Genomic DNA, 16952 nt, shown 5'->3' on the forward strand with positions numbered 1-16952 from the left:
TCCACTTCCACTGTCTTCCAAGAGTTAGTTCTGCTTCACTTCAGTTTGCTCCTCAATTCATGCACCTTGGTTGGAGAGTGAGGTAGTGTTTCTCCCTTAAACACAGGTCAAATGAGTTCAAATTGAAGACTCCAATTTGCATGCAATTAATGAAGTATTGCAGAGCCACTTCCACATGACACCAACAACATTAGGAGCCTTCCAGTATGAGGAGGTGTCAAACGGTTGTCATAAAACGTCTTCTCAATGAACTGGTTCCTTGACGAATGTATCCTGCTTTATTGTGGGCAAAGTGATGTTATTGACAGCAACCAAAAGGTACTCAGTTCCGTTTTAGCCACCATTAATTATTCATCAAAATGATGTTTTTTTTTACTGTAATTATATCCTGCATTACGACACTATAGATTGGTTTGTCTTTTCTGAATCCATTAATTGAGGCTTCCTTTTCAGTAGGCTCAAGCCTAACAATAATATAGTTTAAAAGTATCTATCTGATTTCAAAAACATTGTCACAATACCTGCTGTAAAAAACAAACAGCATAGACCAGCATATGCTTGCCCAGCTAAGACCAGCTTAACCAGCTAGACCATGCTGGTCCGACCAACTTGACCAGCATCAGAACAGCACTGACCAGCATGGACCAGATTGAAATGAATGCTGGTCTATGCTGTTTTTTAAGCAGGGTATTGCTACAGTGTAAGCAGTTTGTTAGGCCCGTAAATCCACACAAGCATCTACCATAGGGTGGCAGCAAATCAGTCAGAGAAATCCTCTGCTTTCGCCACTGAGCATTGACTTTGTTCATTGGCTTTGCTCCTAATAAAAATCTGAAAGATACTCCTGTGTCTCACCATCACTGCATCATCACCCAGTTCCTCTGCAAAAAAAACACCCACCAGCCATTTCTACTGTGGGATCCTCCTGAAACTGCAGAAGACAAATCACGGAACTAATTGTTTATGGGGCTTGTGCAAGACAGCAAATCAAATTGAGTGAAATATTATGCTTATTGTCGCTGTCTTTGAACATGACCTCCATGAACTTGAACATGATATTTCTACATAATAGTCCAATCTACACAGTAATTCAATTCTTGGCTTTGCAGTCCTCTGCTATGAGAAATAGATAAAGATCTTGAAATCTAGATCACTCTGATGGAATGAAAGCCTCACACCCAGTTGGCATGACTGGTTCAGTTTGTGTCCGCTATCCCTCCACTGGTATTTTCAGCAGATCCCTGATCTAGTGGCCGCCAAATCCGAAGGTAATTGACTGATGGTCCTTGTCACAGTTGTGTAAGATCTGTGGCAAAGTTTGCAGAATTCTTTCCAAAATGGATAGATGGATAGGCATCTACATTCTTAGAAAAAAGGGTTCCCAAAAGGGTTCTTCAGCTGTCCCCATAGGAGAACCATTTTTTGTTCCGGGTAGAACCATCTTTATTTCCAGGCAGAACCCTTTTGGGTTCCATGTAGAACCCTCTGTACAAAAGGGGTTCTACCTGCAACTAAAAAGGGGTCTTTATAGGGTTCTCCTATGGAGACAGCTGAAGAACCCTTCAAGATTCTAGACAGCACCTTTTTGGGCACTACTTTATCTTTCTTTTCTGTACTACATAATGTGTAGGTGGTTTGGCCGAGGTCCTAGGTGAATGCCCCCTTAATTCCCGGCAGTGATAGGCACTAGTACACAAACATAGGCCTTGGAACTTAAATAACAACATCTACACAGCTAAACACACAACATCTCTTGCTTATACATTTGAGTTCTTGTATCTCGAGTACTCAGACTTCAAGGAATTGAAACAGTCACAGATTACTTTTAAAAATCAATGTGTAAATTCAAATAAAATGTATGGGTCACTTGCACCGAATACAACAGGTGTAGACTTTTCCGTGAAATGCTTACTTACGAGCCCAATACAGTGTAGACATTGTTAATGTTGTAAATGGCTATTGTAGCTGGAAACTGCTGATTTTTAATGGAATATCTACATAGACGTACAGAGGCCCATTATCAGCAATCATCCAATGAAACGTTGTGTTATCTAATCCAAGTTTATAATTTTAAAAGGCTAATTGATCATTAGAAAACCATTTTGCAATTATGTTAGCACAGCTGAAAACTGTAAACTGAAATCTGAAGCAATAGAACTGGCCTTCTTTAGACTAGTTTAGTAATTATTTTTATATACATTTGGTTAAGTTGTGAACTAATGTGAATTCAAAGTGAAATCAACAAAAACAGTCACCATGACATTGGATTTAGGTTAAACATTGGGTGAAAAAAAGACTAAATTCCCTTACAGTGATTACTTTTTTTGCAAATCCAATCAGTTTCCCACATTGATTCAACGAAATCACACGGATTATTTTTTGTTGAAATTACGTGGAAACAACGTTAATTCAACCTGTTTTTGCCCGTGGGAAGGTTTTGATACTAATGTTGTTATTTCCTCTTTTATTTAATCTCATATCAGGTAACAAATGGCAAGTTTCCTGGGTGGAGGAGACAGGCCCCATCAGCCACTCTGTCTTCAGCCGCTCATAAAGATCAATGGGGTTTCAGTGCACCAACAGGGGGGAGTGATCCAGGAAGAATAGGGAGAGTTGGGGGTAGAAGAAGACATGGGGGAAGGAGTGTGAAAATATGCATAAAAAAGAAGAAAAGAGAACAGGAAGTAGGGCATTTGAATATGCTGAGAAAGAATAGATGCCTAGGCAGGGGGTGGCAGGTAGCATAGTGGTTAGAGCGAATCCCCGAGCTGACATTGTAAAAATCTGTCATTCTGCCCCTGAACAAGGCAGTTAACCCACTGTTCCCCAGTAGGCTGTCATTGTAAATAAGAATTTGTTCTTAACTGACTTGCCTAGATAAATTAAAATAACAATAATTAGCAATGCAGAGGTTGGGAAGGAAACACATTCAAATATACCATTACACGCAGAAGAAAGTCATCTCACTGATTTTGTATGGCACAGTAGGTACTGAGAATAATGATTGTCCAAGGCGGTGTAAATCCATGCAACTCAACAATGACAATGTGTTGAAATTAGGGCTGTCGGAGTTAGTCAGATAACTGAAGTTAACTTTTTGTAATTTTTGCACACTTAATCGCATTGTCTGAAAGCATTCAAAATACACTTAAAACATTCAAAGTACATCTATACAGCTAAAACAATCACAACAATGTGATGTCAAAACAAGTGGACATTTGAGGTTAAAGAAAGTGTGCTTTATCAATTTACGTCATTTTGATAACCGTTACTTTTGGACAAAATCAAGACATCAATATTCTTGTAAGGCTTTTTGTATAATTAAAAATATATATATTCCTCAATTTGAGCAATTTCTGAATTTGCGATTAATCTTCATTGATCACAGCAAATCCTGTGATTAACTCAAACAAAAAAGTGTTGCTTTTGACAGCCCCTGTTGAAATGTATTGCATGTTGCATGGGGAGCTGTGCTGCAGTAGCTATTTCTCTATCTACTTATGAGTTGTTTTGAGGGAAATAGTGGGATGACATCCCGCTGGACACAGATGTCAGTTCAATGTCTAGTTTGATTTACATTTGATTCACTTGTCAACTAACGTGAATTCAATGTGAAATCAAAAAAAAAAAAATTCACCATGTCATTGGATTTAGGTTAAAAGTTAGGTGAAAGAACAAAATCCTCTTACGTCGATGACTTTTGGTAAATCCAAGAAGTTTACCACATTGATTGAATAAAATCACATTGATTATTTGTGTTGAAATGACATGGAAATAATGTTGATTCAACCGTTTTTTCGCCAGGGGGGAATCCATTATTAATTTTACTTCATTTTGATGAAAGTGCTCTATCAGATTCATAAGTAGGAGCGCTAAGATTGAATCTTACTACACCGGCTCTGATGCTCGTCGGATGTGGCATGGCTTGAAAACTATTACAGACTACAAAGGAAAACCCAGCCCAGCCGTGAGCTGTCCAGTGACGTGAGCCTACCAGACAAGCTAAATGCCTTTTATGCGCGCTTTTAGGCAAGCAACACTGAAGCATGCATGAGAGCACCAGCTGTACCGGACAACTGTGTGATCACGCTCCCCGTAGCCAATGTGAGCAAGACCTCACTGACATTTTCAACCTCTCCCTGGCCAAGTCTGTAATACATACATGTTTCAAATAGACTACCATAGTCCCTGTGCCCAAGGAAGCAAAGGTAACCTGCCTAAATTATTACCGCCCCGTAGCACTCACGTCGGTAGACATGAAGTGCTTTGAAATGCTGGTCATGGCTCACATCAACACCATCATGCCAGAAACCCTAGACCCACTCCATACTGCCCCAACAGATCCACAGATGACACAATCTCAATCGCAATCCACACTGCCCTTTCCCACCTGGACAAAACTATATGAGAATGCTGTTCATTGACTACTTCAACACCATAGTGCCCCCAAAGCTCATCACTAAGCTAAGGACGCTGGAACTCAACACCTCCCTCTGCAACTGGATCCTGGACTTCCTGAAGTGACTTCCTGACTATTTACATTGGCTTGTAAGTAAGCATTTCACTGTAAGGTCTACCCCTGTTGTATTCGGCACATGTCACAAATAACATTTGATTTGATTTGAACAATTTTACTATGCTGTGGGGATGTTTTTCAGCAGCAGGGACTGGGAGACTAGTCAGGGTCGAGGGAAAGATTAACGGAGTAACGCACAGAGAGATCCTTGATAAAAACCTACTCCAGAGTGCTCAGGACTTCAGACTGGGGCGAAGGTTCACCTTCCAACAGGACAATGACTCTAAGCACACAGCCAAGAAAACGCAGAAGTGGCTTTGGGACAAGTCTCTGAATGTCCTTGAGTGGCCCAGCCAGAGCCCGGACTTGAACCTGATCAAATATCTCGGGAGATATTCTTGAGAGAGACCGGAAAAGGGCTGTGCAGCGGCGCTCCCCATCCAACCTGACAGAGCTTGAGAGGATCTGCAGAGAAGAATGGGAGAAACTCCCCAAATACAGATGTGCCAAGCTTGTAGTGTCATACCCAAGAAGACTTGAGGCTATAATCGCTGCCAACGGTGCTTCAAAAAAGTACTGAGTAAAGGGACTGAATACTTATGTAAATGTGATATGTCTGGGTTTGAAAAAAACAATAATTTGCAAAAATGTCTACAAACCTGTTTTTGCTTTGTCATTATGGGATAGTGTGTGTAGATTGATGAGGGAAAAACACAATTTCATCCATTTTAGATCAAGGCTGTAAGGCAACAAAATGTGGATAAAGTCAAGGGGTCCGAATACTTTCCGAATGCGCTGTACAACGCCAGTCAAATTTATTTAGAATTCATGTTCTACTTGAACAGTTTTCATACATCAACATGCTCAAAGATCAGCTAGAACTCAAGCCCATGGGTCTGCAGGGATGTCCCCTTAATAAATGAACAAGTTCTACGGAGCTCACTAATCCAGTGAGGAAAACTAGAAGTTCAAATCAAGTCAAATGTATTGGTCACATGCACAGAATAGGACAGATGTAGACTTTACAGTGAATTGCTTACTTACGAGCCCATTTCCAACAATGTAGACTTAAAAAAGTAAGACAAATGTTTGCTAAATAGAAAGGAAATAGTTACACAATAAAAACAATAATGAGGCCATATATAGTAAAACTATAAACAAGTTCGCTTACAATATATCAATAGATTTCTAATGACACACAAACACTATGATGACAGACACTCTATCCTCTATCCCAAGGAAATTCCAATTCCGCCGATTGACATGGAGCCACATTGACAAAGTCCGTCGATGACGGAACAAGTTACAGCTCAACACTGACCCTTTAACCTATTAATCACCATGGAGCATGCGGCACACACATACAAACACACACACACTCCCTCTCCCTATCTCTCCCTCTCTCTCTCTCTCTCTCTCTCTCTCTCTCTCTCTCTCTCTCTCTCTCTCTCTCTCTCTCTCTCTCTCTCTCTCTCTCTCTCTCTCTCTCTCTCTCTCTCTCTCTCTCTCTCTCTCTCTCTCTCTCTCTCTCTCTCTCTCTCCTCTCTCTCTCTCTCTCTCTCTCTCTCTCTCTCTCTCTCTCTCTCTCTCTCTCTCTCTCTCTCTCTCTCTCTCTCTCTCTCCTCTCTCTCTCTCTCTCTCTCTCACTCACTCACTCACTCACTCACTCACTCACTCACACACACACAACTCGGGGCTCCCGAGTGGTGCACCGGTCTAATGCTCAGTGCTGTATCACCACTGGCCGTGTTTGGGAGCCCCATAGGGTGGCGCACAATTGTCCCAGCGTCGTCTGGGTTAGGGTTTGGCCGTGGTAGGCCGTCATTGTAAATAAGAATTTGTTCTTAACTGACTTGCCTAGTTAAATAAAGGTTAAATAAAATAAATAAATACAAATATAGAAACACTGTGTCCCATCGGAAATTACAACATGCTCTATGACACTGGGGTTTATGGCCCTGGACCTGATGTCCTCTCTCTGTGTCTTATCTGTGATCTCAATCAAGCCAGCAAACGCTGTCCAACCCCCACACAGGCTCCAATGCAACAGTCAACACACAAGAGAAGGAGTCATAATTGATAGCAGAATGTTATTAGGCTGATTGCATTCAACTTACTGTCTTCTCTTTGACTGTGTTCCAAAAGGTCTACCAGATCTATATAACTTGTACATAAAAACATGAAGAAAGAGATACATATACATGCTGTAGGTCTCCACAAATCAAACAATAGAGCCAACCAATAGCGATAACCCAGTATTTAACTGGTCACCTTTGACCTCTTTAGAATCTTGTTATATACGAGCATGTTTCTTTTTGCTTATTCTCATTGCTGAATCGGGGACAAATCTCATGTGTCCCTCATTTGGTAACCCTAATCCCTCCAACAATGTATAATCCATTCTCTTCTTAGTGAACAATGTTGTGAATAAATTAACAAGATAACTTGAGGCTAGCAGATGTTCCTCCTTGGTGAAAGGTCTTTGGTAGCATCAAGATGCTAATGCATCCTCAGGGTGCTCCTGTCACCTCTCTCTCCCCTGCTGTCTGGCCCATCTCCCTGGTTCTGGCCCTTTCATGTCTCATGATAATGCCACAGGAGATAGCAGCTCAGATAGTCCAGCAAGGCCAGGCAAGAATGGCCATTGTCCTGGAGGCCAAATGTCCCGGGAAATCATGGAGCACATGGTGGTTGTATTGTGTGTGAAAGTTTTACCATCGCACAAGGTGATTGAGTTGATTGTGGCATTGAGCACAGCCAGACTCGAGATTGTAATTATTCGCCTGAAAATGAAATCATATCACAATTAGAATAGATAGCCATTTAGAAAGACGTAAAATAGGGTCGAGAACATTTGATTATCCATGATAATGCACACACAGACAAGTGTGTGTGCATGCGAGTGTGTGTGTGCGCATACACTAGTGTGGGAGTGTGTGTCCACAGAGTTTCACTTTGCTGACTCCCCCTGAATGTACTCTGCAGGTGACCATTGTACCCGGCTCCTCCCGGTGAGACGGTGTGGGGGTGAGGTCCACCTCCACGGAGGCACACAACCTCTCACACCTCTCCCCCCTCCTGCTGCTCCAGCCCTATAAAAAAACAGAGCTGGCCCTCCTGTTCCCCAGTCTCATAACGACCAATCACCCACCAGGTAAGAGAACAACTGGGAGAGCTAAGGGCTGGGGCTAGAGGTCAAGGACTTGGTCTGCATAGCAGAGGATGACTGAGGAACTAGCAGAGCGAAAGGCAGACTAGAACTTTCCGGTTAACTTTTTTGGCATCTTATTTTGAACGCTTATTACCACTTTGATATGAACTGTTGCAAATACATTGGGCAGCAGTTATCAATTTAGCAATACTTCTTCCAGACAGTTTACGATAATTTACTAGAGAGATGCGAGGGAACAATGGAGAAATAATTGTATTAAATGTCCTAGAAAAAAAGACAAGCTCATTTTCTTCCTATGGGAATTAGGTGGAAGGAGTTGAGGGTTAATCTCATTGAAGGAACAGTATAACTCTATCCAGCTCTGTGTAATCTGACCAGATTAGAGGTCCTTTCAATAGGCTGACATATGGCAAAGCGTCAACTGATTTAGGGCAGCCTGGAGTTGCGTGTCTTTGGGGGTTTGCTCCTTGTGCTTCTCCAAGTGAATTATTGTCTAGTTTGCTTTTGGTGACATTTAAAGTTTGATATAGAGTGTTTTGCAATTAGTGATTTGTTACACTGTTCAAGTATTGTTCAACTCTAAATCTATTCTTAACCATTCAATGTTGACTTCCCATGGTTTACATTTTCAATTGTGGCTATTTGAATTCTTGTCTTGCTCATTGTTCATCATCTGTTCTCTTTTCCCCCCTCAGACCACCATCATGCAATTCCTGGCTCTTGCACTCACCATCCTGCTGGCCGCAGGTTAGTATCCCATGCTCTGGTATATTGAAAAATTCTAAATTGAATCTTACTCAATTCTATTAAAGTGCTGGGCCATTCACCACTGTTGCCCAACCAATGTCTGACCCTCTCTCCTCTCTTTCCTCTCCCAGCTACCCAGGCTGTACCCATGCAGGCTGATGCTCCCTCTCAGCTGGAGCATGTGAAGGTAGCCATGATGGAGTACATGGCTCAGGTGAAGGAGACCGCACAGAGGTCCATCGACCATCTGGATGACACAGAGTACAAAGAGTACAAGTAAGAACATGTTGCATTTCATCTTCTCTATCTTCAATGGTGCCCAACCTCCACATATAACTAAAACAATCTCTCTCTCTCTCTCTCTCCCTCCTCTTCTTGGTGTTCCTCTCAGGGTGCAGCTGTCCCAGAGCCTTGACAACCTCCAGCAGTATGCCCAGACCGCCTCCCAGTCCCTGGCCCCCTACAGCGAGGCCATCGGCGTTCAGTTGACTGAAGCCACCGCCGCCGTGCGCGCTGAGGTCATGAAGGACGTGGAGGAGCTGCGCTCCCAGCTGGAGCCCAAGCGAGCCGAGCTCAAGGAAGTCCTGGACAAGCACATAGACGAGTACCGCAAGAGGCTGGAGCCCCTGATCAAGGACATCGTCGAGCAGCGCCGCACCGAGCTGGAGGCCTTCAGGGTTAAGATAGAGCCCGTTGTGGAGGAGATGCGTGCCAAGGTGTCCGCCAACGTGGAGGAGACCAAGGCCAAGCTCATGCCCATCGTGGAGACCGTCCGTGCCAAGCTGACCGAGCGTCTGGAGGAGCTGAGGACCCTGGCCTCCCCCTATGCTGAGGAGTACAAGGAGCAGATGGTCAAGGCTGTTGGAGACGTGCGCGAGAAGGTGGTGCCCCTGACCACCGACTTCAAGGGCCAGCTGGGCCCCGCTGCCGAGCAGGCCAAGGAAAAGCTCATGGCTTTGTACGAGACCATCAGCCAGGCCATGAAGGCATAAACACGCCCTCAACCGGACCCCTCCCTCTCTCCCTCCCTTCTCACTCACACGCACCATACGTACCAAGTGAATGCCAAACTGATGCACTTCCTCTGCAGCGACATGGCAGACTCTTACTCTCTCTAACCACCACATGCGCTCAAGCACCTGCAAGCGCAGACACTAACACACTATTGCATACATTCAGTTTTGAACTGTGTTCAGGGCCTGTGTGCACAACCCTAGGCTTGCACAATCTCGACTGTACTATGAACATCAAGTGTGAATATTCTTGTGTTGCTGCTTGTTCAAGATAGCTGTGTGCTTCGAAACAGCTCAATAAACACCATACTGTTTCATACTATTTTATTCTCTGAGTTTGCCTTCTTTGGATTGTATTGTTTAGAACAAGATTTTATTTATGGCCCTCACAACTAACATGGCGCTTTGTGACAAAACAGCCATGTTGGGTTTATGTGTTCTACCAATATGTGTTCGATGACAGGATTTTGAACCACAAAATAATGTCGTTCTTCTTTAAAGTCTCCTCTCTCAACATGATCAATATGTAACTTCATAAGCAATATACACTTATGACAATGAACAAACACATGTCTCTTCCACAGATACCATGTCACTGTAACAGTGTTTATTCGCATTGGTTTAAAAGAATGGTTCATCTAAAAATGATAACTGATAAAAACAAAAACAAATGAACTTAAAAAGCCAACTGAAAGCCTGTGACCATTCATGGAGATCATGGGAGTTCAGTCTTACTGTTGGTGGCCATAGAGCGTTGGTGAACGGAATAATGAGGAAGAGGTGTCAGTGTATTGGTAGGCAGTGACCCGGTAGAATATCATTAGAGATGGTGATGATGGGGAGCTAACACCGTTCCATCACCGAGTATGTGCACATAGACACACACACGTACACACACACACGTACACACACACACACACACACACACACCCACACACATACACAGTTTATACTTCTTGAGTTATAAGGTTGCTTAACAATCATGCCGTCTAGACGTAAGTTGGTTCTCTATAGAGTAGACTTCCACCAATACCAACTTCTGTCCCTTCACATGTAACATCACTAGATATTAAGCAAGAGGGTAGTGATGGGTGAGGCCTTCAAGGGCTCAGTTGGTAGAGCATGATGTTTGCAACGTCAGGATTGTGGGTACTGTTATCTGCACTAGCAGCGTTATGAAATCATATCTGCTGCTATCTACTGCTAAGTTGCAATAGTTTTGATAATAAACGTGTACTAACTGTACCATAAACTTGTATCGGCTGCTATTTGGTTTTGGTTTGTTTGTAATGTTTGTTCATTGTTTTTTGGTTTGTCTTTAATTATGTGAGTTGCTTTGGATAAAAGTGTCTTCTAAATGGTATATATTTTTCAGGACGCTGTCTTTCAAAGATAATTCGTAAAAATCCAAATAACTTCACAGATCTTCATTGTAAAAGGGTTTAAACGCTGTTTCCCATGCTTGTTCAATGAACCATAAACAATTAATGAACATGCACCTGTGGAACGGTCGTTAAGAAATTAACAACTTACAGACGGTAGGCAATTAAGGTCACAGTTATGAAAACTTAGGACACTAAAGAGGCCATTCTACTGACTCTGAAAAACACCAAAAGAAAGATGCCCAGGGTCCCTGCTCATCTGCATGAATGTGCCTTAGGCATGCTGCAAGGAGGCATGAGGACTGTAGATGTGGCCAGGGCAATAAATTGCAATGTCTGTACTGTGAGACGCCTAAGACAGAGCTACAGGGAGACAGGACGAACAGCTGATCGTCCTCGCAGTAGCAGACCATGTGTAACAACACCTGCACAGGATCGGTACATCCGAACATCACACCTGCGGGACAGGTACAGGATGGCAACAACAACTGCCCGAGTTACACCAGGAATGCACAATCCCTCCATCAGTGCTCAGACTGTCCGCAATAGGCTGAGAGGGCTTGTAGGCCTGTCGTAAGGCAGGTCCTCACCAGACATCACCGGCAACAGCATCGCCTATGGGCACAAACCCACCGCCAGATTCTGACTGTTACTTTTGATTTTGACCCCCCCTTTGTTCAGGGACACATTATTCCATTTATGTTAGTCACACGTCTGTGGAACTTGTTCAGTTTATGTCTCAGTTGTTGAATCTTGTTATGTTCATACAAGTATTTGCACATGTTAAGTTTGCTGAAAATAAATGCAGTTGACAGTAAGAGGACGTTTCTTTTTTTGCTGAGTGTTGTGTGTGTGTGTGTGTGTGTGTGTGTGTGTGTGTTGTGTGTGTGTGTGTGTGTGTGTGTGTGTGTGTGTGTGTGTGTGTGTGTGTGTGTGTGTGTGTGTGTGTGTGTGTGTGTGTGTGTGTGTGTGTGTGTGTGTGTGTGCGTGTGTGTGATTATTACATGTCAGTGGCTTCATTACAGTGTGATGGATGAAGTGGGATCCAGGGTCCCTTGAGTGTCCAAGCCTGTATAAAGCCTGCTTGGTGTTCCAGTCCGCTGTCCCAGACCCAGTCAGTGGTACCCTCAACCACACAGACACTCTGCTTCTCCAAGCACAGCTAACGGTCTGAGACTAAATCAGGGAGCTTTGCTGTGGTCAAAGAGCTACTCTAAATTGGACAGCAGACTGGTCAGTGAACAGTGGAACAGCAGAGCAGTACAACCAACTGGGGGAAGTTGAAAGTGGACAAATCTGAAGCGTTGCCCACCACTGGAGATTCTGACTGTAACACAAACAGTATGGATGGTACTGGAGCTTCATTGCATTAGTTTGAATTCATGGTTCCTACCTCTTTTCTTGTGAAATCCTGTTTTTCATGTGTTTTTTCCTCCTCTTCTCCACATTTCCTCAGTTGTCTCACAGGTGTGCCCTCACGCTGCCCTGCTGTGCAGAGGCTTTTTGGGGTCACCTGTGCCAAAGCCCCCCTGGTCACGGGGGTCACAGTTCAGCTGGAGATGCACACACACATAAACACACACACACACTCACTGTGGTTAAACTAATCACTGTGTTGCTGCGGTGTCCTGCATGGTCCTTGTAGGAGGATGATGTTCTCTACATTCCAGGTAAGTATCTCAGGGATGGACCCTGCAGCGGAGTATGTGCAGCTCATGGACTTCATCCCTGTGGATGACAAGAGCTCCAGGTGAATTTTCTCCATAGAGTTACATCAAATGTGATTTATAGGATCTGTGGTTTTACCCACACTCTGCCAGCATAAGAGACATGCACTAGATAGATCTACACATAACGGTGTTTGTGGGGAATCATCATACAATATATTGTGCTTATGATGTACTGTACAGTCATACTCTGGCAGCCTCTTCTTGATTGTACAACATAATATGTACCAGATAATGCACATAATCTTAAACAGCAAGAATTCAGAATGCATTGAGTAGAACTTTCACCCTGGTATAATATACCCTGGTGCACCCTGGTGCAACCTATGAATATAGTATCTTTGCTCTCCTGTATGTAGATATGTATTCCACAGCTCCTCGTGTCTGGTGGCAGGCAAGGCCGACGTGGCGCCCCCGGGGAGGATGGACTTCCACCCAGACTTCCAGTGGATGAAACAGATGGTCTCCTTCGACACACTCAAACTGACCAACGACCTGCTGGATGACAATGGACATGAGCGACAAGCGCACACACATACTGTACACACGGACACAGACCAGTCCAGACCAGACACAAACACAGACACACACACTGACCAGTCCAGACCAATCACAGACACACACACACACATACCGACACAGACCAGTCCAGACCAGACACAGACACACACACTGACCAGTCCAGACCAAACACAGACACACACACACACACATACCGACACAGACCAGTCCAGACCAGACACAGACACACACACCAACCAGTCCAGACGCACACACACACATACACACAAATCTTTACAAACAGTACTTGCTTAAGTTCTTATACATTCTTTGTATTTCTGAGTCTTCATTCCTGTGTGTGGATGTAATGTGCATTGTGTTTGTTTGTCACACACCTCGATGATTTTGAACTCCATGCAGTGATCACAATATAGTGGTTATATCAAGAAAAGCCAAAGTTCCAAAAGCTGGGCCTAAAATAGTGTGTAAGAGATCATACAAAATATTTATCTGTGACTCTTGATGTGGATGATATTACAAATATTTGTTGGTGAGGAATTGATGAGGAATTGAAAAACTGTATGGTTGAAAGAGTTGGGGCAAAATGAGTGGCTAATAAGTCACATCTGACTGGCTGATTTACCTGACTAAACTCAACAAAAAGAAGAAGAAACTGTATTATGAAGCCAAGATCAATGATATAAAGATTATGGTATTTTTTCGTTGTTGAATACATTAAATGAAATTATGGGCAGAAAGACAAATTCAGGCCTCTCGAGTGGCGCAGTGGTCTAAGGCACTGCATCGCATTGCTAGCTGTGCCACTAGAGATTCTAGGTTCGAGTCCAGACTCTGTCGCAGCTGGCCGCGATCGGGAGACCCATGGTGCGGCGTACAATTGGCCCAGCGTCGTCTGGATTAGGGTAGGGTTTGGCCGGCAGGGATGTCCTTGTCCCATCGTGCTCTAGTGACTCCTGTGGCAGGCCGGGCGCAGTGCATGCTGACACGGTTTCCAAGTGTACAGTGTTTCCTCTGACACATTGGCTGGCTTCCGGGTTAAGTGGGTATTGTGTCAAGAAGCAGTGCGGCTTGGTTGGGTGTTTCGGAGGAACTACCAATCGGATACCAGAAAATTGGGGAGAAAAAGTGTGGGAGAGGTGGAAAAATAATTTATATCAATCAATAATGACAAACCTCCTATCTGTCATACATTTAATCTGAGCCTAGAGGAAAGTGTTTGTCCTCAGGCCTGGAGGGAAGCCAAAGTCATTCCTCAACCAAATAATGGTAAAGTGGTCTTTACTGGTTCTATCAGCTGGCTGCCAGCTCTTAGCAAACTGTAGGAAAAACTATGTTTGACCAAAGCCAATGTTATTGCTATGTGAACAAATTGACAACAGACTTTCAGCATGCCTATAGAGAAGGGAACTCACAAATGACTGGTTGCTGGTTGAAAGAAATTGATAATAAGAAGTTTGTCGGAGCTGTACTGATTTCAGTGCAGCCTTTGAAATGTTGACCATAACGTTTGTGGTATGGCTTTACAACCTCTGCCATACCGTGGACTCAGCCATTTAGTTTGTCCATGATGTGTACGCCGAGGAACTTAAAACTTTCCACCTTCTCCACTACTGTCCCATTGATGTGGATGGGGGCGTGCTCCCTCTGCTGTTTCCTGAAGTCCACGATCATCTCCTATGTTTTGTTAACGTTGAGTGAGAGGTTATTTTCCTGACACCACACTCCGAGGACCCTCACCCCCTCCCTGTAGTCCGTCTCGTTGTTGTTGGTAATCAAGCCTACCACTGTAGTGTCGTCTGCACACTTGATGATTGAGTTGGAAGCGTGCATGGCCACGCAGTCATGGGTGAACAGAGAGTACAGGAGAGGACTGAGAATGCACCCTTGTGAGGCCCCAGTGTTGAGGATCAGCGTGGTGGAGACGTTGTTTCCTACTGTCACCACCTGGGGGCGGCCTGTCAGAAAGTCCAGGAACCGCACAGGGCGGGGTCGAGACCCAGGGTCTTGAGCTTAATGATGAGTTTGGAGGGTACTATGGTGTTAAATGCTGAGCTGTAGTCAATGAACAGCATTCTTACATAGATATTCCTCTTGTCCAGATGGGATAGGGCAGTGTGCAGTGTAATGGCGATTGCATCGTCTGTGGACCTATTGGGGCGGTAAGCAAATTGGAGTGAGTCTAGGGTGTCAGGTAGGGTGGAGGTGACAAGCCTCTTATAGCACTTCATGATGACAGAAGTGAGTGCAACAGGGCGAAACTAAGAGCATTGTATTTGGTACAAATGATTCCCTAAGTTCTAGACCTAGATGAATCTGAATGGTGTCGCTGTTGAGCAAGTTGAGTAGACTAAATTATTTGGCTTTACATGGTCAAAACATATAGATTCAAAGGTTGTAAAGATGGGGAGAGGTCTGTCCGTGATAAAGAGATGCTCTGCTTTTCTCACAAAGAAAATCCTGCAGGCTCTGGGTTTTATCTTATCTTGATTATTGTCTAGTCATATCGTCAATTTCCGCAAAGAAGGACCTAGTTAAGCTGCAGCTGGCCTTGAACAGAGAAGCACGTTTTGCTCTTCATTGTAATCAGAGGGCTAATATCAATACTATGCATGCCATGCATCGTAAGAGTTAAGGAAAGACTGATTGTATCGCTTCTAGTTTTTACACGAAACAATGTATTGGAAATTCCAAACTGATTTCATAGTCAACTTATATACAGCACTGACACACACACTCACCCCACCAGACATGCCACCAGGGGTCTTTTCACAGTCCCCAGGTCCAGAACAAATTGAAGGAAATGTACAGTATTATACAGAGTCATGAGTGCATACGTTGAACACAAAAGTCAAAGTACAACAACAAAATGCAGACATTGAGAACTGATTGTCAGATTCAGATGGCTTCCCTCCTACAATTAATATCTAATCTAGATTGTTCCATGGAAACGCTCAATTAAATAATAACTGTACCATTGTACATCCTTATCGCTCTCGCTCTTATCACCTGATTCAGGTTAAGGAGCAATCGCAATAGGATACCTGATCTTTGACACTGGCGTCTACATATGACAACACAACAGACACTCAGGTAGCCTAGTGGTTAGAGTGTTGGACTAGTGACCAAAAGTTGGCAAGATCAAATCCCTGTTCTGACAAGGTAAAAATATGTTGTTCTGCCCCTGAACAAGGCAGTTAACCCACTGTTCCTAGGCTGTCATTGAAAATAAGAGTTTGTTCTTAACTCACTTGCCTAGTTAAATATAGGTTAAAAAAAATAGGCTTGATGAAGTAAGACATTGGTTACTAAGGCCTAACATGATAAGGTGACTGATGTTTTTAACCTGTTGTAATTCTGCCTGACTGTTCTTTGACTGTGTGTTCAGGGTGGTCAGCGCCAGGCCCATGCCTCACTCTCTGCCCACCTGGCAGCCATGAGTTTGGCAGTATGTCAGGAGAGCAGTGAGCACAGAACCTAGAGTCTATCAAGTGAGCGACTGAGATCCAGGAATCTCCCTGTCCTCCTCCCTCAAAACATCAGTGTCACAGTGAAATACTGAGCACGTTTTAGACAATATTACAGCCCTTAATACACAGGGTTGGGTAGGTTACTTTCGAAATGTAATCCGTTACAGTTACAAGTTACCTGTCCAAAATTGTAATTAATTACGTAACTTTTGGATTACCCAAACTCAGTAAAGTATTCTGATTAGATTCCGTTACTTTTAGATTACTTAAGAAGACAAAAATGTACATTACCAATTAAAAGACATGTATTGCAGGATAAATCAGTGTTAAAGTTTACGTAGCTGGCCATATATGGATGTTAAATTTTATGTTATGGATTGGTTATGTAGGCTTCTTCTAACGCATC

General features: G+C 43.5%; 2 protein-coding genes across 2 annotated transcripts; both read left to right on the forward strand.

Annotated features, from left to right (window-relative positions):
- The first annotated feature begins 7601 nt into the window (after positions 1-7601).
- LOC112266843 (apolipoprotein A-I-2) lies at positions 7602-9770 on the forward strand. Its single transcript, XM_024444712.2, has 4 exons — positions 7602-7670; positions 8384-8435; positions 8567-8711; positions 8827-9770. The coding sequence occupies exons 2-4, from the start codon at positions 8393-8395 to the stop codon at positions 9425-9427; spliced, it is 789 nt and encodes a 262-aa protein (XP_024300480.1). The 5' UTR covers positions 7602-7670; positions 8384-8392; the 3' UTR covers positions 9428-9770.
- A 660-nt stretch (positions 9771-10430) lies between these two features.
- Positions 10431-16557, forward strand: LOC112267374 (T-box transcription factor TBX1-like). The gene is made up of 5 exons (XM_024445655.1): positions 10431-10443; positions 12298-12391; positions 12476-12580; positions 12917-13097; positions 16465-16557. The coding sequence occupies exons 1-5, from the start codon at positions 10431-10433 to the stop codon at positions 16555-16557; spliced, it is 486 nt and encodes a 161-aa protein (XP_024301423.1).
- The last annotated feature ends 395 nt before the right edge of the window (positions 16558-16952 follow it).

This window comes from Oncorhynchus tshawytscha, linkage group LG14, assembly GCF_018296145.1.
Source record: "Oncorhynchus tshawytscha isolate Ot180627B linkage group LG14, Otsh_v2.0, whole genome shotgun sequence".
NCBI lineage: Eukaryota > Metazoa > Chordata > Actinopteri > Salmoniformes > Salmonidae > Oncorhynchus > Oncorhynchus tshawytscha.

Bases quoted from the DNA above. Each gene is read 5' to 3' on its own strand.
- LOC112266843 (XM_024444712.2), top strand. From the start codon at position 8,393: ATGCAATTCCTGGCTCTTGCACTCACCATCCTGCTGGCCGCAG. The intron at 8,436-8,566 runs GTTAGTATCCCA...TTCCTCTCCCAG, and splicing joins CACCATCCTGCTGGCCGCAG to CTACCCAGGCTGTACCCATG. The intron at 8,712-8,826 runs GTAAGAACATGT...TGTTCCTCTCAG, and splicing joins ACAGAGTACAAAGAGTACAA to GGTGCAGCTGTCCCAGAGCC.
- LOC112267374 (XM_024445655.1), top strand. The intron at 12,392-12,475 runs GCACACACACAT...TGGTCCTTGTAG, and splicing joins GTCACAGTTCAGCTGGAGAT to GAGGATGATGTTCTCTACAT. The intron at 12,581-12,916 runs GTGAATTTTCTC...TCCTGTATGTAG, and splicing joins GTGGATGACAAGAGCTCCAG to ATATGTATTCCACAGCTCCT.